Below are 22,849 nucleotides of genomic sequence, written 5' to 3' on the forward strand. Positions count from 1 at the left end.
TTCTCCGACCGAGAGAAAGGATCCGATCCACCGTCGCCCTCGACACGGGGAGCATTGAAACACCTGACGCTCAAGGGAGAACGATGTGCATAAGCCGAGCCGAGAAACCACCTCGCTTGGCCGAGCAACAGGCTCAACATCAGTTGAGAACGCGGACAGTGAGGTTACGACCAAGCTGCCAGCACGCTCAACCCAGCGACAGATCACGAGGACAAAGGATTTTCGGCTGAGCGGGCCGACAACATACAGTACACGGGCAGTGGACTTTCAACCGAGCGACTATCCCGCTCGGTCCGACAATAGACAGCACGTGGACAGTGGAATTTTGGCCGAACGGCTATTCCGCTCGACCAAGCGACAGACGCAGCAGGATATCTTTCGACACCCTTTTGGGAGCTAGTGTTGCTGACAGACGACATGATTAGACAGAGGATCGTACGACGGAAGCTTCCACTGTCACTTCAAAGATATGCTTTGCCCGTTAATGTACTGTGTCAGGGACAAGACGCGCGCCCGCCTTGGAAAGTGTGCACGCGCGCTACAGGAGCTCTATATAAAGGGGTCCAAGCATCGGTGAGGGTATATGTTGTATGCGATTTCTACTATTGACTATAGTTATCTCTTGCTCCGCTACTTGCTTCTTCTTCTTCACCGGAGTCTGACTTGAGCGTCGGAGAGTCATTGTCGAAGACCCCTTTCTTGGCTCGGCACTGACGCTGCTTGTGTTGTTGGACCGGAGCGAAGTCTACAGGAGGTTAGCGAGAGCGTTACATCTTCAACATCCATCTCATCGACTTTCAGACAAGATCAATAACTATAAGAATAAATAAAAATAAATAAATATAAAGTAAAAGTAAAGAAGGATACGTTTGGATCTACCTTTAATTTGCTGTTGATAAACAATTTAAAATTCTATAATGTTCAACTCAATATCTATTCCCTTTCTCTTTCAAAAACAATCAAAATTGTGATATGTAAGAAAACGTGGTAGTCCTCAAGATAGAATTGAGTTAGTTAGTACTAGATAAAGTTGTCATAATAGGATAAAAGTTTAAATTTTGATAAAATTGAAGAAAAAAGTTTCTCTCCTTAATTATAATTTTTCGATTTATCTTTTCATATATGATTGTGGGGCTGATTGTATAGGATGTCGGATGATAGATTCTATCTTTTGTTATCATAACAAAACACGATATCTTTATGGTTGATCGATATATGAAAAAATAATAGATTCAACCTTCTTCAATATATATTTTGTTTGTATTGACTTCATCTAATTTAAATGTACTCTTGTATTAGTACGGAATAATAGTAATCTTTTTATGTATTAAATTAAATAGAATATTCAACTTTAATAAATTTGGCAAGTCTATCCTAGTAATCAAGTTTAGTACTGATGTTGCCAGATCTTTATTGAGATAGCGCTATGTATTTGTACCCTGAAACTATTATTAATTTGAGCCATTGTCTTGTATAAGAAAATTATATAAATATGTATGCTATGTGTTTGGAAATTTCCATATCCTTTCCTTGAATAGTGATTTTAATATGTTTGATGAAATCTAAAATTGCCATATTGAAGTTAGGGTAGAAGTATATAATGCACATCTTGTTATTCATGTCTACCTCAATAAGTCCTATAATTGCCTATTCATTGTCTGAGAATCGAGAGTCATAGAGAACTAAAAACACTTTAGCTCCTATATTTTTTCTTGTTAATCCCCTAAGGCCGAACACAATTAGTCCTAAGTGGATATAATTGTGTCTTCACTATAAGAGTGTTCTTGCATACTTTTCACTCATAAGGTTTAATCTTACATCTCTTCCATTTGGAAGATGAAGAGGTTATGTCTTATGATGTCTGTAAAATGTTGTAGAAAAGGATAATATTCCTTGGTTATATAGTCTTCTATGGTTAAGTGAATTTAATTGTTTATTGAAAAAAGTTACTAAATTTCTTTCTATATTTATCAGTTCTTCCAATTGATACATGGATGTACTGTTACGTCTAGTTATAGTATTTATCCATGAGTTTGTATTGGTTTTGTTTGTCATCTCACTGTTCGTGAGAGGCTTGCAAATTATTCAATTTGAGTTCTTGTCAAACTTATTTTGATGAATAAGTTTTAGGTTATCGTCTGGGGATTATGTTTCCAGTGGATAATTTACTTAGGTCTTTTGTTAAGTTATCTGTGCTTTCTCTCCACTCTAGGGCTTTGATTGTCTTTTGTATTTGTGTTTTCACCTGGAGTAGTTTGTTTTCTAGTAGTGTAAGTCTATGGTGTAATGATAATAATAATACTAGTATGATATTGTTTTATTGAATTAGAACTTGATCTCCTAGTTCCGTAACTACTAGTTTACTATACCCATTATCTTGATTTTGGGAATATTGTTTAGAAAATTCGAATGCTTCTTATAGTATGAATTTTCAAAGTTCATTTTGTTCATTTAGGGGGCATTTGGTTCTTTGTTAGGAATAGGAATCGGAATGAGAATCATTGTATTGTGGAATGAGAATGGGTATGAGCATGGATATCACTCATAAAAGCAATGTTTGGTTAGTTGCATATTTTCTTTCGGAATAAATCAAAATTTCCTTTTTTACCCTTAAAGAAAAATAAGAGAAAAGAATTAGATATGAGAGAAAGATGAATGTGAGAGAAAAATATAATGAAAGAGAATGATGAGAGAGAAAGTATGATGAGAGAAAATGTGTGATGAGAAAGAATGAAAAGAGAGAAAGTGTGATGAGAGAAAATGAGAAAAGAGAGTATGATAGGAGAGAGCATGATGAGAGAAAAAATATAATGTGAGAGAAAGTACGATGGGAGAGGATGAAGAGAGAGAAAATGTAATGAGAAAAAAATAAGAAGAGAGAGTGTGATGAGAGAGATTGAGGAGAGAGAAAGTTTGGTGAGAGATAAAGTACGATGAGAGAGAAAGTGTGATGAAAAAAAGAGAACATTGAGTGTGATGTGAGAGATTGAGGAGAGAGAAAATATGATGAGAGAGAAAGTGTGTTGAGGAAAAAAGGAGGGAGTGTGACGAGAGAGATTGATGAGAGCGAAAGTGTAATGAGAAAAAAAGAGAAAAGGGAGTGTGATGAGAGATTGAGGAGAGAGAAAGTATGATGAGAAAAAAAAGAAGGAAGAGAGTACGATGGAAGAGATTGAGGAGAGAGAAAGTATGATAAGAGAGAAAATGTAATGAGAAAAAAGAGGAAAGATAGTGTAATAGGAGATAAAAAAGTGTGTGATAAAATGATGAGAGAGAACAAGGAGAGAGAAGTGATATGAAAGAAAAAATAAATAAATATATTTTGATATTTGATATTAAGGGAGAAAATTTTAGTTTTAGCTCAAGGGTATTTTTGGAATAAGGGAATATTTTGATTGATGAAAATAGGGTAATGACTCATTGAAGGGGAGGTACATGGGAATGAGTTATTATCCAATTTCAAGGATTCATTACCTTATTTGTATTCCTATTCCTATAATCCAAACATTAATAATGACAATCAATGATTCTCATTCTCATTCCCCACTCCTATTTCCCTAAACCAAATGCCCTCTTATATTTTATGTTTTCAAGGATTTTATATATACCTTTTAATTCTTCTTTAAGTTGAGTTTTATGTGATGTAATTAGTTCTTTAACTTGAAGTAAAATAAATTGTTTTGACTGAAGTTCCCAATTCTTATATTTATATTTATGTTCTTCAATAAATTTTGAAAGGCTTAGTAGTAGAAATACTTAGTAAATTTAATTGACTTCTTTTGTTTAAAGAGTCTTACGCGTCTTTTAAGAAGTCTACATTTCTCAGATTTTTTATTATCTGAGTTTATTGAATCAAGTACCATGTGGTTTTTCTAATAATCCTTTGTAGTTGTCATATATATATATATATCTATATATATATATATATATATATATATATATATATATATATATATATATATATATATATAATTGCTTTAAAATTTACAAATATGTATATATAAAACTTCGACTCGGCCAAGTATGTAAGATTCCTCGTCTAATTAGTCCTGCCCCTGCTGTGGTGTGGACTTGACTTGTTCATTTTCTTCTGTTTTCTACTGTTAGTTCAACAGGAAAGAGAATTGGGTGGCGTAGAAGTTGGTCGAGTCCTCCCTTATCATGCCATCGATTGAGATCTCCAACTACTAGCCCGATACAAAGCCCAACTAATAGTATTATATACCACTTACTTTCTCCATAGGAATTAAGAATTTCTTTGTTAGCTGAAACATTCTTCAACTCATTTTATGGGGCTGATTTAGCATATTTATTGAATAAATTGATTGAGCTGAGCATCTTAGCTTAATCTCGCGTTTCTTTCTCTATAAATATGGTTCGTCCAGCACCACAACATTCAACTTTGTGGTGTACGTAGTAAGAATATGGCTCCTCATTTCTCTTCCTTTTCTGCATCACTATTGATATTGCTGTTGGGTTTTATAGTTTACAAAGCTGATGGAACAGTATTCAGTGCTCAGCTTCATGTTGATCTCAAAACTCTCCAGCCCAGTGATTCTTGTTCGCCTTCAGTCAAAGGTTTGTGAGCTCTACTTATACATTGTTACACTTTAAATTATCCCGAAATTATAAATTAGTTAAACTATATGCCAAATGACCCTTAGAATAAGAAAAATTTTATATTGCAAACTATGGAGGGGCGAAGTTGAATATAAGTAAAGTTTGAAGGATTAAAAGTGAAATTTGCTGCAGGAGCAGGAGTCAGCTCCGGGAGCAACTGGACAAGCCTTCGCGTGGTTCACCGGCACGGCCCGTGCTCGCCGTTCGCCGGCCAACAGAAGCCGCTCTCCCATGCTAAAATCCTCGACCTGGACCAAGCCCGCGTTGACGACATCCACCGCCGCGTCTCTCAGCACTCCAAGCCGCTAGCCGACTCCGCCGTTAAACTACCTGCCTCCAGCGGCGAATACCTCGGCATCGGCAACTATGTCGTCACAGTCGGATTCGGCACCCCAAAGAAGGACCAGATCGTGGTCTTCGACACCGGAAGCAGCGTCTCTTGGATCCAGTGCGAGCCCTGCGTCGTGTACTGCTACGAACAAGAAGCTCCCCTGTTCGACCCCTCCCTCTCTTCCACCTACGCCAACATCTCCTGCGCCTCCTCGTTCTGCGACGAGCTCGCCCAGTCCGGATGCTCCGACTCTAACTGCGTCTACTACGTCCAATACGGCGACAGCTCGTCCACCCTCGGCTTCTAAGCGCAGGACACGCTCACTCTCTCCCCCGTTGACAGCATCCCCGGATTCCGCTTCGGATGCGGCCAGAGAAACACGGGTCTTTTTCACGGAAATGACGGGCTCCTCGGCCTAGGCCGCGAAAAGCCGTCCATCGTATCACAGACGTACACCCAGTACGGCGGAGTCTTCTCCTACTGCTTGCCGCTCACCTCCAGCTCCGTCGGCTACCTGGCCTTCGGCAGCTACCCCGCCGGCAATCTCATGCTCACGCCGATGCTCTCCGATCCAAATTTTTACTACCTTGAATTGACAGGCATCAGCGTGGACGGACAACTGCTCTCGGTGCCTCCCTCTATTTTCGCCAACAGCGGAACCTTCATCGACTCCGGCACGGTGATCACACGGCTTCCGGACACGGCATACTCCGCACTCAGGTCAGCCTTCCGGCAGGGAATGACAGCATACAAGTCCGTACCAGGGCCTGGACTACTAGACACGTGCTACGACTTCAGTGGCTCCGGCGGCCAAGCGAACATCCCGACGGTGGCGCTACACCTGGGCGGTGGGGCTACCATCAACCTGAAGGCGGCCGGAATTCTCTACACGGTGAGCTCATCGCAAGTGTGCCTCGCTTTCGCTGGCAATGGAGACGACACCCGCATGGGTATCCTGGGGAATACTCAACAGAAAGGCTTCAATGTGCTCTACGATATCAACAAACGAGTCCTTGGGTTTGGCCCTGGAGGTTGCAGTTAGATTATATTGTATCAAATCCATGTACTAGCTCTAATGGGTATTTAAGGAATAATGACTGGATGATCCAGTGTTATCTAGCAATATTATAAAACTAGCATTCAAGAATGACTCATGAAGTGTCTCCTCGAGTAGATAAAAATAAACTAGCTATTTAATGAGCTTACATATTATTTTACAATATACAAATTTATGTCATTAAAGACAAATGGCATGGACTTAAATATTATTTTATAATACACAAATTTATGTACAAATTCATTGTGAATTTATATTATTTAATATGGATTTAGAATAAAAACAAACTCAAATTTATGTACAAACTCATTAAGTGATTTGATCCTCTCTGAAAATTATAGAGATGATGTATTGGATATGGTGGACTGACTATTGACTGATAGAAAACTTTTCACTCCACGGACTTCCTCTTAATCTTGCACATACAGAGATAAGCCAACAAAACGTCAGCGTCTAAAAACCAAGAGGAGATGCTAGCGAAGGTCATTCGACGTTCAAGTCAATATAGATCCTAACGGATGGATGCAGAACAGCAAAAAATGTGTGCACGAGAATAAGCTTCAGATGTTCAGAGAACGTAACCTCTTGTAACGTACCTTTCCAACGGAAGAGACTCCTCTTGATATATCACCTCTCATAACCTCTGTGATTATGATGTGGTGAAGAATGTCAGAGGTTGTTGGGTAATGGAAAGTGAATAACTTGTGTAATGTTGTCCAGAGGAATCTTCCTTTACCCACATGTATACTTTCTTTGTCGTTTATAATGGATGCTTTGTCGTTTATAGCTTATGCCATTAATAAGACAGTTAGAGGAATATGCTGTCATAAGTGGTCGGTTGATGAGAGATATAACAATCCTTGAAGAAGGTTTAAGAAGAATATCTTTGACACGTGGTTATTTTTCTGACAAGCTGTTAGGATGTTGTTTACTAAATATATCTCGACCGGCTTATAAGGCCGGCCGTCTTAATGTTGTTCTTTGTATAAAGTTGCTTTGTTATGTATATCCTGACTAACCTATAAGGTCGATCGTTTTTATATCTGTTCTCTCATTAAGCTACTCAGTTATGTATTGCATTGTGTTAGCGATCTGTTCGGAAAATAATATGATGCCTTGAGTATGGTGGAGTTCTGTTTGAGAAGCAATATGATGCACTGGGTGTGCTGGAAATCCGTTCAAGAAGTCATATGATAAACTGTGCATTTTGGAAATTCGTTTAGGAGCCGCCATGAATCTAAGTGTCTTAGGCCTGACCGACCTTTTATTTGGTCGGGCATGCATAGAGAGATTTATGAGGATATGTACCTTGAGCCCGATCAGCCTTTCATCTAGCCGGGCATGCATAGAGAGATTTATGAGGCTAAGTGCCTTGAGCTCGGCCAGCCTTTCATCTAGCTGGGCATGCATAGAGAGATTTATAAGGCTACATGACAGGTGGGGAATGCTCTCTTCCCTTGCCTTTGACCGCCATATCATCTTGACTTTGATCGCTACATTGTCCTGTCCTTGACTGCAACGTCATCTTCTGGGTCCGCTCGTTACAACCTGTATCACTCCAAGAAGTTTTTGTGGAAAAAGAATATGAGTTGATATATGCATAATTTATTTTGAAAAAACTTGTTTAACTTTTAAGAGTGTTAGACTTGCATAACTTCTTGGAGTGTTGGACTTGTATAACTTCTGTCTTGAAGAAGAAAGTTTTTGTATAACTTTTAGAAAACTTTGGATTTTGTATAACTTTTTGAGAACTTTGGATTTGTATTATTGTAGAATTGATTTCAAATATTAATAGATATGTATATATGTTAAATAGGATATGATAATATTAATTAGGATGTGTTGAATGTTTACGATGTGTCATTTAGTTTCGTTGTATACAAGTTTATATATGTATTTGTTGTACACAACTTTATATATATTTGATTGGATTAAATTACAGAAACAAATTGGTTCTGGCTAATTTTTTGAGATTTAGGGACACATTTTGTGACGAAAATAATTTATCGCCAAATCATCATAAATTAATGTGTATCGATAATTTTGTGACAAATTATTTTTTATCCTAAAATTTATCCCAGATCTGGGATGAATCCACACGACGAATTTGACAACAAAAATATTATTTATCCTCAATTTTGTCCCTAAATTCGTTGCCAAGTTGGCAATAAGAATTTGGGGACGAAATTTTTTTTGTCGCAGAATTCACCTAAAAAATTTTTATAATTTTTTTTTTATAATATGTTCTAAAATTCATCCCAGAACACTGTATTTTTTTTTGTTTGTAGTGCATGCATGCTTGCCCAAACTAACATCCATTTGAGTCATTTGACTACTAATTGGAAAAGCTAGAAACAAGCGAGAAGGATCGAACACCATGTATAGTACACTAGGCGATCTTAAGACTTACCCGCATTAGTTGAGAGGGATCGAGAGGCTACTTAGATAACGTAGGTAAAAGTAACTCATACCGAGTTACACTGCCATTTCGAGGTCAGGGTTGACGGCCTTCCTCTTCAACTTGTTTTGTGCTGCTGATTTTGTTAATTTGATATCTGTATCCTGCATGTGTAAAATTAAACTTGCTCTCCCTGTTTTAGTGTACTGTAGCCTTCACCTTGTTTGGTTGTTTTGGCCGGATTCATCGCCTAGATGAGCTCGCAAACCCAAACTCAAGTCCAGACCATGAGCTGTATTTCCTAACTCTGACGATGTTTGATCTTTGCTTGAGGCCTGGAGTGGAATAGTTATAGTACTGCTCATGAGAACTTAAAACTCTTCCATCGAGAAGCCAAAATTCATCAGCACGAGAGCTATATCAAAAGGCAGATCATAGAGATAATATAAACTATGCTTTGAACAAATTATTGATAAACAATTGGTAGGAACCAGTTTGGATAATGATTGCATGAAGTTATCCTTCTTACTTGTCTCTAGACATTATCTCTAGTCACATTTTTTTGCTTTTTCTTTTAATGCTTAGTTGTCAATCCCAAATTTGCAGATGAGCGCAGGAAACTGTTTGCTAGCTCCATAGTATTTCATTGACCCCTTGGATCGAATACAATGAGGGCCGGCTGCCACGGCCGTTAGCATGCAGCTAAGTTAGGTTGACTGAATTTCAGTACAAATACAACATAGTATAATGGTTGGATGAAGGAAATATCTTAAAACAAACACTGGATGAAAGTAAGCACATTTCACAGACAAAAAATACACAGAAAAAAAGAAAGAAATATACATTAAAATACTTGTACACAATACTTGTATTGTAAAAGAACCATGAAAACAATACTTGTATTGCAAAAGAACCATTAAAATACTTGTGCACAATACTTGCCTATGTTATTACTTTAAATTATGATATCTATGAATATATATATATATATATATATATATATATATATATATATATATATATATATATATATATATATATATATATATATAATGTGAAACCGTCACATCAGCCGCCCCCTAGAGTCGGTCCCACGGATATAGAGGGAGGTAAATACAGGTACATAGCTGAAAGCGCATAGCCGGGACGCTAACCCCAGGCAATGACACCCCGAGGATCGAACCCTGGACCTTTCGATCATGAAACCATGCGCCCCCAGCTGTGCTACGCCCTGGAAACAATATATATATATATATATATATATATATATATATATATATATATATATATATATATATATATATATATATATATATATATATAGGGGAGACTCTCTCTCTCACATGGATATATAAGGGGTGCAAATCTAGACCCCAAATTACACTGAGCCAAATTGACTCGTATATGAGCACGACCTGTATGCGTGGAATGCCAAATCAATCGAGGTAAAATTTACCTAAGTGAATAAACTAATATTTTACCACGTGTATAATCTTTTGCTCAAATATATAACGGATGAATTAATTGGATTTAATTCAGATCTGTGTTTGGTAACTGAAATTGCCGATGAGTAAATGGCTAGTGAATAAAGACATTAAATGGCTTTTATTCCGCCATTTACTACAATTGAGGGTGAGCACTCCTGTATAAGCAGGCAATGTGTATGAAAAGTAATAGCAAAAGAATTCTTCCATATTCTTCCCAAATTCTCTCACTCAACCATGAATCTACTCAGTTGAACTATTTATGATAGCACTCAGGTATATTCTTCGTTCGTAGTGATTCACTAGTACTTGGTGGCAATCACAGTCTATCACTGTATTTTGGGAAACAAACGACCTGATAGAATCTCGAAGCACATCCAAAGGTGAGGCAAATCTGTTTCGAGAAAACTGCGTTAAACGCATGTCTCAACATCTCAATTTTCATGCAATCGGGAATCTTTCCTGACTTGGCGATTCAGGCGACTCATCCCGACTCAGCTTCCTCTCGAGAACCACCCGACATTCGATCGGCAACTTCTTCTCGACTCTGTGAATCTGATTCCTGACTCGGCGATTGACTCCCAACTCGGTTGCTCACCGCATCGATTCGCATCCTGATTCGGCACTCGGGAGCACTTTGCTTCAGCTCGGAATCCACTTGAGAGAACACATCTCGACTTGGCAGCACTTGGCAGTTGGGTGGCATTCCGACTCCGTGACTCAAACCACCGGAAGCTTGGCAGAATCAACCCCGTTAGCAGTTTGAGATTATCTGCTCAGGCATCTCAACAGATAAGACTGATTTAATCCTATAATTTCAAATTCAGTTATTTTCCCCAGAAATCTCTAGCAACAAGATTGTTCAACAATCTTGAACCAGACTCGTTTCTATTGAGATAGTCATAGAAAGTATTGAGGTGCAATAGGCTCATCACATGAAGGCCCTCTCTGCCCCTATTGGAAACATTCCAATCAATTATGGGGAAAGGCTAGAGAAGTTTACTGGATTGAACTTCAAGAGGTGGTGGCAAAAGATACTCTTCTACTTAATCACACTAACTCCGACTCGATACTTGACTGAGGACCCTCTCAAGCATGCTGAAGATACTGATGTCCATACCATCAGTACAGTGAAGGCATGAACTCATTATGATTTTCTATACTGAAACTAAATCTTCAACTGCCTTGTCGACTCGTTGTATGTTGTGAACAACACAAAAAGAATGGTCAAGGAGTTGTGGGAATTGCTGGATAAGAAGTACAAAATAGAGGATGTGGGAGCCAAGAAATTCATTGTGGGTCGATTCCTGGACTACAAGATGGTTGACTCCAAAACGGTGATAAGCTAAGTCCACGAGCTTCAAGTGATCCTGCATGAGATTCACTCGAAAGGTATAGTTCTGAGTGAAACCTTCGAAATGGCAGATTTTGGTTAGAAGGTTGATTTTACTGAATTTAGCTTGGAAGGTTTAATTTTTTAGATTAAGGTTGATTTAATTTATTTTAGATAGTGTATTTTATTTTTAGGTATGTAGTATTGATTGGTTCTTACTTGCGTGGTTAAGCATGCTTTTGGAACCCAGATTTTGATTTATTTTTTATGTTGATTGACTAAAGATATAAAGGTTTTGTTAATTGAGCTGAACTTGCATCTAAGTCCGAACTTATTGTACACAACTTTTTGTGATACAAGTATCATATCAAGATACTTAGATCTAGTTATGAATTTTTCTTGTAGTTGTTTTAGTTCAAGTATTTCTCCTTTCAATCTGGAGTTGTCCTCCTCAAGTTTTGTGATATGAGTTGGGATTTCAGCTTGAATCGGCTCAATTGTTGAATTCGATTTTAGTTGTTCATTAAGTGTTTTATTTTCTTTGCTTAGTTAGTTTATTTGATCTTCAGATATAGTTAATTTCTAATGTAAACATGCAATTATTTAAAAAAAAACTTTTTACTTAAAGTAGATTGTAGCTCATTGGAACCTTTAGAAACGAGTGTGGACCCGTCTTCCGATTCACTTTTTGATTATGGTCTGTATGCCATCAGCGCAAGATAGTTGGTGTGTTTTGGTTCGTCGTCGTCCGATTCCTCTTCTGACGATTCATCCCAAGTTACCTTAAGGGCTTTCTTCTTCTTAAGATTTGGACAGTCATTCTTGTAGTGTCCCTTCTTGTTGCATTCAAAGCACGTGACATTTGTCTTGTTGGAATTGGAAGTGGAGTTGATCTTCTGCATGTCCTTTTTAGTGAAGTTCTTCTTTCTCCTGGTGAACATCTTTCTTACTAGGTTCATGAGGTGTTCTTCGTCGTCTGAGTCTGGGTCAGACTCATCTTCATGTTTTGGTTTAGATATGAATTTTTCTTTTGGCGTTCCTGTAATAAGAGCAATACCTTTCTCGGGTTTGGCGTTGTCTGTTCGTGCAGTTCTAATTTACAAATGAGTACATCTAATTTTAATTTGGATAGATTCCTTGAGATTTTGTAGGCATCCACAATGGATGCTCACAATACATTTCGAGGGAATGCGTTTAGAGCATACCTTATTAGATGTCAGTTCTCCAACTGATGGTAGATCGTGTGAAGCCTGTTGAGGATGTCTTTTATCCTTACATGCAACTGATTAACGGATTCTCCTTCCTGCATTTTGATGTTAAATAATTTATTTAAGAATAAATCCCTTTTTGTTACCTTTGTGTCATTTATTCCCTCGTGTAGTTCTATGAGCTTATCTCATAGTTCTTTTGCATTTTCGTGTGGGTCGACACAGTTTAATACCTCCTTTGTTAGTCCGTACTAGATTGTGTTGAGGGCCTTAAAGTTGATCTAGGTCTTTTTCTTCATCTCCGGATTCCAATTTTCCATGTTTATCGGAATTCTGGTGTTGTGGTCTACTGGCGCCTTGTATCCTTTGGTGACGTTGAACGACTGGGCGAAGTCAGTTTTCAGGTATTCTTTCATCCACTTTTTCCAATATGGGAAATCGTCTCTGTTGAATAGTGGAGGACGAACAATGTTGTATCCTTCATTTTGGACCATTTATCACTGAAATAGAGAACTAGAGAGGGCACCAAGACTTGGTCTTGGATTAGCAGAGTTTAAGTAAAATAAAAAAGATATCGAGGAACTTGAGTGGTGTTGCACCAACTTCGAGTAAAAAATCGAATGAGAAAGAATTATTATTTGAAGAGGTAAACTGTTACTAATTCAAATATAATACAAAAAACTGAAATCCAAGGAATAAAACAACTCCCCTGGCTTGATTGGTGGTTGCACCAATTCAGAGTAGAAACTACTCTAATACCACTTGTTGGATCGTGGGAGGGGGCGAGTGAATCAGGTTCATCGAAAATCATTAGTTAAACGGAGTTACACTGCGGAAAATATTAAAGAAAAATAATACACAAGGAAAACTCAGTTGGTTTTACTTGGTTCGGAACCTTCGTCGACTCCTACTCGAAGACCCAGGTCCGAGGGACCTATCGATGGGTAATCCACTAAAATGCCTCTTCCGAAACCGCTGAAAGAGGGGATCGAGTACAAAGATAGTCGGAATAAGTGCAACACACTGCACTTGTCCTTTTGCAATAATTAAGTATAAAGATTAATGTTACCAAACACTTTTTCGGAGACGGTCGACTCGAGCTCGGTGTTTAGGCGGCTTCTTAGCGGTAGACGGGCGTAGCAACATCGTGGCAGAGTTGCAGCAAGAAGTTGGAGTAGTTGGAATCTCAATCGGACGGGTAGAAGCTTGTATATGAGTTGTATATAGAAGCTTGGTCGAGATGCCCTTATAAAGGGTGTAGAAGGCGCCTTCCATAGGCTTGAAGGCGTCTTCAATAGGCTTGAAGGCGTCTTTAACCTGAGAAATCTGATCTCGAGTTTGTTACTTCTTATCATCAACGAGTTCTAAACTTTATCCCGTAGACCGAAGGCGCCTTCCATGAACAGTACCAAGGCGCCATCCAATGCTTAAAGGCGCATCAGGTACTGTTCACTCGAGGCTTTTAGTGCTCTTCTTGCCCTGTAAAACGTATTAGTCCAATAAACAAAATAATAACTTGCAAGACAAGTGTTAGCACAATCATCATGAGTAATAATAATTAGCTCCTGTCCTTCCTAGACCAGGAACTAGTTAAAGTCTCAGTTTAGGGATCCAAAATGGACCGACACCTACTGTCCCTTAACCGGGACACGTCCTCACCGAGTCACTCTTTTCCAGTGACTTACCTTTACTTACCAACTTCCAGTCGGTTGACTAGTCTCTTGACCCAACAGGTCTTCATGCCAGTTGTCAGGTCCAGAGATCCAACTGGACTTCTACCGGTTGTCAGGTCCCGGGATCCAACCGGACTTTCTGCCAGATATCACGTCGGCTCTTTGACGTGTCTGGGTTTCGTACCAACTATCTGGTCTCGTGGACCTAGCTGAATTTCAGCCTGATGTCAGGTCATCTAAATCCATCAACTCCTGTACACTTAATTAAATAATTAGATCACAATAACACTTAACCCACTAATTATTTAATTTAAATAGTTAGTTGGAACTACAACAACATCTCACCTCAACTTATTAGTTCTATCAATCTTAAGATATTTAGGGGGCGTTTGGTACGCGCGTTTTCTATTTTTATTTTCTGGAAAACACACGTTTTCTGAAAAACAGTGTTTGGTTTGCGTTTTTCGCGCGCATTTTCTAAAAAAATGGCTATCGTTTTCTAGAAAAATAGAGAATGACAAAAAGTCGTTTTCTGTTTTCTAAAAAACGTGTATTTTTCAGAAAATGAAAATGAAAACGATGTAAACCAAACGCACCTTTAACTTTTTCGTTTACCTATGTGGCGTATTTTTCAAAGAAACGTGATGAGTTGGTGCATGGCGGAGTGGGTACTGGATAAGGGGGAGGGAGACTTGTATAAATCATACTACTAGTATTTCTGTCTTATTAACAATTAGATAGGCTGTTTCAATCAAACATATAAATTGAATTACCAACTCCCTATTTTTTTGTTTCTTTTTTCCTTTCTTCAACTTCTTCCTCATCCCCACGTTGTCCAATGTATTTGCCGCTGTAAAATTCCATATACAATGTAAGGAGGGAAAGCACTATACAACCACACCCAAGGAATTGAAATGGTCCAAGGCCATTTAAGCAGGCTTTCTCTAAGACAAACACAAATGGGGCCCCTTCCCTAAAGGGGCTCCCTTCATCATAAAAGACCTAGGTGATCATTATGGGTATTTAGCATTTGTGTTTGCCTTAGGGAAAGCCTCTGGCTACCCTTAGGTGGTTGTATAGTTGCTTTCCTTGGGGTTGCATATGGTTGTATAGTTGCTTTTACTTGGGGTTGTATATGGTTGTATAGTTGTTTTCCTTAGGGCTGTATTGGGGTTGTATATGGCTGTATAGTTGTTTTCCTTAGGGCTGTATTGGGGTTGTATATGGCTGTATAGTTGTTTTCCTTGGGGTTGTATATGGTTGTATATATAGGTGCTTTCCATGGGGTATACCCAAGGACCATTTAAGCATGCGGCATTTTTTAGGTGGTTGTATAGTTGCTATCCTTGGGGTTGTATAGTGCGTTCCCTTTTTCTACTGTATTTGGAATTTTTTTAATTACTCGTCCGATAAAATTCCCAAAGAATAATATTAGCACTTACATTCTCCATAAGAAGAACTTCTTTGTTCCACTGAAACACGAATTGATGATTCCGACTCTTTTTTTTTTTTTGGCCGAATTCAGCATATTTATTAATAGGGTTATAAATAAATCAAATGCTCGTATATAAATTTAATGTTCGACTTAGTAAGATTTATTTATATTAGTTCAAGATAAATAAATAAATTTAAATAATTCATTAAATTAAATAATTAATATTGAATAACTTATTAAATTAAATAAATAAATTTGAATATATATTTATTCAATTCGTTAATTTTCATGAACAAATATTATGAATTATTCATAAATAATATTCATTGACAATCTTCACAACAGTCTCCCCTCCTCCCCCAACACAAGTAATGGTAACGTGTTTTAGTAGAAAAATATGAGAGTACGAATTGATTCCCAGCTGCAGATGATTTCCTAGTGTGACTCAATGCTGAGAATGTTGACTGTTAGGTATCGAACTACTTGTACTTCTAGATTTAACCATCTCTAAGACTATAGGTGCAAGTCTAGAAATTTGGATTACTAAAAAAAAATAATGTTCATGGATAAATTTTGTGAATTATATTTATCAATAAACTCTTATCACTTTATCAGTAAATAAATAATAAAAATTTAAAATGAATAAACAAGCTTGTGATTCAATAACCAAACAAATAAGATTAAAAATGTACAAATTTCAAACAATCAAATAAATTAAATTAAGAATTTAATAATATTTAAACAACTCAAGCTCAAGTCAAACTTAAACAAAATTCAAACCTGAACAATCATTTTAATAGTTTAATTTATTTTAAGTTCGACTTGATTTGATTCAATTATCTTATTAAATAAATTTAAACATCATAAAACTGAGTTCGTCTCACCTCTGACTTGTTTACAACCCTTTTTATCGAATAAATCGAGTGAACCGAGCAGCTTAGTCTTGCATCTCTTTCTCTATAAATACGGCTTGGTTCGTGCAGCACCCACAACATTCAACTTTGTAGTATAGTAAGAATATGGCTCCTCATTTCTCTCCCTTTTCTTCTTCATTATTGATATTGCTATTAGGTTTTATATTTCACATAGTTGATGGAACAGATCAAATACTAAGTGCTCGTCTTCATGTTGATCTGAAAACTCTCCAGCCCAAAGATTCTTGTTCGCCTTCGGTCAAAGGTTCGTGAGCTCTACTTATATATTGTTATTATTATATGTTTATATAGTTGATAAAAATTAGCCATATGTGTATACTAATCTTTACTCGAACCAGTACTTTAAAATATCCCTAAATTATAAATTAGGTAAAATATATGGCAAAAATGATACAAAAATCAGATATTTAAATTGAAAGGGGAAAATTATAAATTCACTATAACCCTTAGTCCCGAGCAAGGAGAGTAAACCAAAACTTGAACTCATGGACAAGTAAACCATGTTGAGACGAAACAAGAACAAAGGGAAAATATGGAGGGGCGAAGTTAAATTTTAGTAAAGTTTGAAGGATTTACCGTAAACTTTGCCGCAGGAGCAGGAGTGAGCTCCGGTACAAACTGGACAAGCCTTCGCGTGGTTCACCGGCACGGCCCGTGCTCGCCGTTCGCCGGCCAACAGAAGCAGCTATCCCATGCTAAAATACTCGACCTCGACCAAGCCCGCGTTGATGACATCCACCGCCGCGTCTCGGACTCCAAGCCGCTCGCCGCCTCCGACTCCGCCGCCACATTACCGGCCCGCAGCGGCGCATACATCGGCAGCGGCAACTATGTCGTCACCGTCGGTTTTGGCACTCCGAAGAACGACCAGATCGTCATCTTCGACACCGGAAGCAGCATCTCTTGGATCCAGTGCCAGCCCTGCGTGTCCTGCTACGAACAAGAAGCTCCCCTGTTCGACCCCTCCCGCTCTTCCACCTACGCCAACATCTCCTGCGGCTCCTCGTTCTGCGATGAGCTCGGCAATGCCACATGCTCTGACTCCAACTGCATGTACGGCGTCAAGTACCTCGACAACTCGTCCACCTTCGGCTTCTACGCGCAGGACACGCTCACTCTCTCCCCCGTTGACAGCATCCCCGGATTCCGCTTCGGATGTGGCGAGAGAAACATGGGCCTTTTTCACGGAAATGACGGGCTCCTCGGCCTAGGCCCTCTGAAGCTGTCTCTCGTATCACAGACGTACACCCAGTACGGCGGCGTCTTCTCATACTGCTTGCCACTCACCTCCAGCTCCGTCGGCTACCTGGCCTTCGGTAGCTACCCCGACGGCGATCTCCTGTTCACGCCGATGCTCTCCAATGCAAGTCAACCTGCGTTTTACTACCTTGAATTGACAGGCATCAGCGTGGATGGACAACTGCTCTCGGTGCCTCCCTCTATTTTCGCCAACACCGGAACCTTCATCGACTCCGGCACGGTGATCACACGGCTTCCGGCGACGGCATACTCCGCACTCAGGTCAGCCTTCCGGCAGAGAATGACAGCATACAAGTCTGCACCAGAGGCTGAACTGCTAGACACGTGCTACGACTTCAGTGGCTCCGGCGGCCAAGTGAGCATCCCGACGGTGGCGCTACACCTGGGCGGTGACGTTACCATTAACCTGACGATGGCCGGAATTCTCTTCACGGTGAAGTCATCCCAAACGTGCCTCGCGTTTTCTAGCAATGGAGACGACACCCGCATGGGTATCCTGGGGAATACTCAACAGCGAGGCTTCAATGTGCTCTACGATATCAACAAACGAGTCATTGGGTTTGGCCCTGGAGGTTGCAGTTAGATTATATTGTATCAAATCCATGTACTAGCAACGTCATGTCCGATACTACTATATCTAATGGGTATCTTCATCTATAACCATTAATTCCTTCATATGCAACAAGAAGAGATAGAAGATTTCAGATGAAGGTTCAATATAAAACGGAATGGTGTGCACGCCCAAACTAACATCCACTTGACTACTTGGGAAAGCTAGAAACAAGCGAGAAGGATCAAACACCATGGCGCAGCACACTACCACAATGCATTAATTAGTTGAGAGGCTACTTACACGACTACACGAGCAAGATAATGTAGGTAAAAATATGAGCTACACTGCCATTTCGAGGTCAGGTTTGATGGCCTTCCTCTTCAACTTGTTTTGCGCTGCTGATTTTGTTATCTTCATTTCTGTATCTTGTGTAGAACTTGCTCTTCCGGTTTTAGTGTAGTCTTCACCTTGTTTGGTTGTTTTGGATTCATTTTTGATCTTTGCTTGATCCCTGGAGTGGAATAGTGCTCATAAGAACTTGAAGTTCTTCTATCGAGAAGCCAAAAACCATCAGCACGTACAAGAACTATAAGAAAAGGCAGATAGAGATAATCTAAACTATGCTTTGATCAAATTATCGATAGACATTAGATGAAGCAAATATTAGAATTTTAGAATATTTGAATCAATCCAATCGGATAAAGCAAATATCTTAAAACAAACACTGGATGGAATTGAAATAGGCACATTTCACAGGCAAAAATTGTTGTTTCTTTCATAGCATGATACAAAAACGAAATCAAATTATAATCATTCATAGTGATCTCCCGAAGAAATTCCAAAAGAAGACGTTGGTCGACAAAGATACTGCTGCTATCGAAAGTACGATCACGAGTAATCGGAAAGAGCTTCAAGGTTCACGAAACAAATCCCAGAGCCCAGAACGTTCTCTTTCGCTCACACACGATCATCTCACGCTTTTGCTCGTTCTGTCTGATCACCTCCAAACCTTTTTCTCGTTTCTTCACCATACTGATCTTATCTTGGACGTCTTTTATAAGAAGAAAGAGGAAGACGAAAGGGAAAGGAAGCCCCTTCGTCTCCTTGACGTTTGCAGAAAGGGGAGATGAAGGGGAAGCAACGCTCCTTCATCTCCTCTCAACGTCCAACATCTCCCACTCGTCCAAGTTAATCCATAAGGTTATATAGTCACATAGACCATGTCAGTCACGTAGACTACAAGGTGATCATGTTATAATGCCAAAGCCAATATTAATTGGTCACAAAGACCGATTAAGTCATATAGACTATTTGACGATCAGGTCACGAAGACCAGAGCAAAATTAATTAGTCACAAAAACCAAATAAGTCACATAAACTTTACGATGATCAAATCACGAAAACCAGAGCATTAATTAATCATAAAGACTATAGAAGAACATTCATTCCATACATTAGGGAAAATGGTTTGTGCGACAGCAAGCATACTGAGCATTTATTGCTAAGAAGATTGTTACGCCTTACATAGCTGCTCTTTAGAACGAATCAGAGACATCAATGACTTGCCTTTATCCCAGATTAAATTATTTACATCAATATGAACATCTCTAATCCCTCATATTGACTATATGTCAAGAGCATGTTCAACATCTTCAATTAAACAAATTATTCACAATTACATTTTATGTACTAAACTAAAAATGTAACTGGTACCAGTGAATAAATGTCATAGAAGTAAATCAATCTTAATTTTCCTTTTTAGCTAGAATCTATTCATTCTAATAAGTCGTTTTCCTATTTATGCTTCATAGACCGAATCATCCATAGCCAATAGGAAACATGCTAAAGTAGCAGACACTGATCAAAACTTCAAGTAGACAGCTAAATAGTCTCTTAGGGCAAGATTGAGATTAACTGTTGGTTGCTACTCAGAATACCTATCAGTTCCACTGTACAAAAATTTTGTACAAAGGTCTGAACCTTTTCCTAGCTACCATGTGTTCTTTTAAATTAAATTAGGATCGCTTGCGGAACTTAACATGTTTGATCCTAAGTTTAATTTATTTGTTCTTTTAGGTTTAGACTTGGATCTCCTGCGGAACTTAACACGTTTGATCCAAATCACCTAGGTCACAAAGAAAATTAAATATCTTTTTCCAAAATTGGCTTCCAGTATTGCATAGCGAGGCACATGATCTTCTTGGATATGGAAGCAACTACCACCGACTAGACAAAGCCTTTTAAGGAAATTAAATATTTAACCTTCCCATAGTAACCCTAGGTTAACCTCTAAGGACAATCAAATCACAAGGAAAAGAAAAACAAAAGAACACAATTTCGAAAACTAATTCGAAAAACTAGAATCGCATGCCTCTTGTATTTGGTATTTTTACATGGAGATAAAACTAACATGATGCGGAAAACAATATTAGTTATACCTTACTTAGTAGATAATGACCTCTTGATCTTCTACCGTATTCCTCTTCTAATCTCGAACGTTGTGTGGGCAACGATCTTCCGAGACAAGGACCACCTAGCACCTTCTTCTTCTTCCTTCAAGTTTCGGCCAAGCAAGACTTCAAAGGATGAAGATCTTTTTCCACCAATCAAGCTTCAAAGGATGCAAGCTTTCTCTCCTTCTTCTCCAAGCTAGGATTCGGCCACCACTTGATCTCCAAGAGAGAAGAGAGTTTCAGCCACAAGGATGGAGAGAAGAGAAAGGGAAGAACCGACCACACCAAGGAAGAAAAAAGAGGGAGAAAAATAATAAAGGTTGTTCACCTTGAAGGCACCCAAAAACCCCCTCTTTTATAATCCTTAGCTTTGGCAAATAAGGAAATTTAATTACAATAAAATTTCCTTAACTTTCCTTGACATGAATTAATTAAGAAAAATTAAATAAAATTTCCTAATTACCCATGTCATGACCGACCACCTCATGGAAGAACACATAAGACAATTTTCAATCAACCAATTAAAATTCCCTATTTGTCTCCGGAAATTTTAAAAAATAAAATTTCCCTTTAAAATTCCTTCATGGTTGATAAAAAGAAATTTCTATAATTTTAATTTTTCAACATGTGAATAATTTACAAAGAAGAAAAATAAAATATCTTTTCAATCTACAAATAAGGAAAGAAATTTAATCTCTTTTCTTAATCTTTTGTAGAAACTTAAAAGAGATATTTTAATTTTTAATCTCTCCAATAAATTATATCTTCCACATAAGAAAAATTTAAAATTAAAATTCTTTTCTAATTTAATAGGGTCGGCCACCTAAGCTTGGGTTCAAGCTAGGGTCGGCCACCCATGGATCAAGGCTTGGCCGGCCCTAGCTTGGTCCTCAAGCTAGCTTGGCCGGCCCCTACAACATGGGTATGAAGGTGGGTATAGGTGGGTATAGTACTCTATAAATAAGAGGCTACGATAGGGACCGAGAGGAGGAATTGATTTTGGTCTCTCGATAAAATTAAGCATCCCGTGTTCGCCCCGAACACACAACTTAATTTTATCAATAATAATTCATTCCACTAGAGAACTATTATTGAGCTACCGCACCAATCCCAAATTACATTTTTTGGGCTCCTTTTTATTATGAGTGTGTTAGTCTCCCTGCGTTTAAGATGTCGAATGTCCACTAATTAAGTGAGTTACTGACAACTATTTAATTAATATCTTAGTCCAAGAGTAGTACCACTCAACCTTATCGTCATGTCGGACTAAGTCCACCTGCAGGGTTTAACATGACAATCCTTATGAGCTCCTCTTGGGGACATTATCAACCTAGATCACTAGGACACAGTTTCCTTCTATAATCAACAACACACACTATAAGTGATATCATTTCCCAACTTATCGGGCTTATTGATTTATCGAACTAAATCTCACCCATTGATAAATTAAAGAAATAAATATCAAATATATGTGCTTGTTATTATATTAGGATTAAGAGCACACACTTCCATAATAACTGAGGTCTTGTTCCTTTATAAAGTCAGTATAAAAGAAACGACCTCTGATGGTCCTACTCAATACACTCTAAGTGTACTAGTGTAATTATATAGTTAAGATAAACTAATACCTAATTAAACTACGGCCTTCCAATGGTTTGTTCCTTTCCATTTTGGTCGTGAGCTACTATTTATAATTTATAAGGTACTGATAACATTATCTTCTGTATGTGACACCACATACTATGTTATCTACAATATAAATTAATTGAACAACTACAAACAAATGTAGATAATTTGACCAAATGTGATTCTTTATTCAAAATAAATGTCTATAAAAGCTTAGGCTTTTAGTATACACTCTAACAATCTCCCACTTATACTAATGACTGAGCTGCCATATCTGCTGCCATACATCTGATTCTCATCCCCTCCACATACCGATCGAAAGCTTTTGCTGGAAGGGCCTTAGTGAAAGGATCTGCCAGGTTATCTGCTGATGCAATCTTGGCGATGACAACTTCTTCTCGCTTCACGATATCTCGTATCAGGTGGTACTTGCGCTCTATATATTTACTTGCCTTATGGGCTCGTGGTTCCTTCGAGTTTGCA

At 38.3% G+C, this 22,849-nt stretch overlaps 1 protein-coding gene and 1 pseudogene across 2 annotated transcripts; both read left to right on the forward strand.

The window, feature by feature from the left end:
* Nucleotides 1-4,424: 4,424 nt before the first annotated feature.
* On the forward strand, nucleotides 4,425-6,016 carry LOC121980185 (annotated as a pseudogene).
* Nucleotides 6,017-16,545: 10,529 nt separating this feature from the next.
* LOC121983391 (aspartyl protease family protein At5g10770-like) lies at nucleotides 16,546-18,409 on the forward strand. 2 transcript variants are annotated; one of them, XM_042536325.1, is made up of 2 exons: nucleotides 16,546-16,718; nucleotides 17,068-18,409. In XM_042536325.1, exons 1-2 carry the CDS (start codon nucleotides 16,559-16,561, stop codon nucleotides 18,315-18,317), a joined length of 1,410 nt encoding a protein of 469 aa, XP_042392259.1. In that variant the 5' UTR covers nucleotides 16,546-16,558; the 3' UTR covers nucleotides 18,318-18,409. The 2 variants fall into 2 exon arrangements, with proteins under 2 accessions (XP_042392259.1, XP_042392260.1); XM_042536326.1 differs by having other exon boundaries at nucleotides 17,074-18,409.
* Nucleotides 18,410-22,849: the final 4,440 nt, after the last annotated feature.

Source organism: Zingiber officinale, chromosome 5A (assembly GCF_018446385.1).
Source record: "Zingiber officinale cultivar Zhangliang chromosome 5A, Zo_v1.1, whole genome shotgun sequence".
Classification (NCBI taxonomy): domain Eukaryota; kingdom Viridiplantae; phylum Streptophyta; class Magnoliopsida; order Zingiberales; family Zingiberaceae; genus Zingiber; species Zingiber officinale.

Excerpts from the sequence above, each read along its gene's own strand:
- LOC121983391 (XM_042536325.1), top strand. The coding sequence starts at position 16,559 with ATGGCTCCTCATTTCTCTCCCTTTTCTTCTTCATTATTGATATTGCTA. Across the intron at positions 16,719-17,067 it reads TTGTTCGCCTTCGGTCAAAG|GAGCAGGAGTGAGCTCCGGT; the intron begins GTTCGTGAGCTC and ends ACTTTGCCGCAG.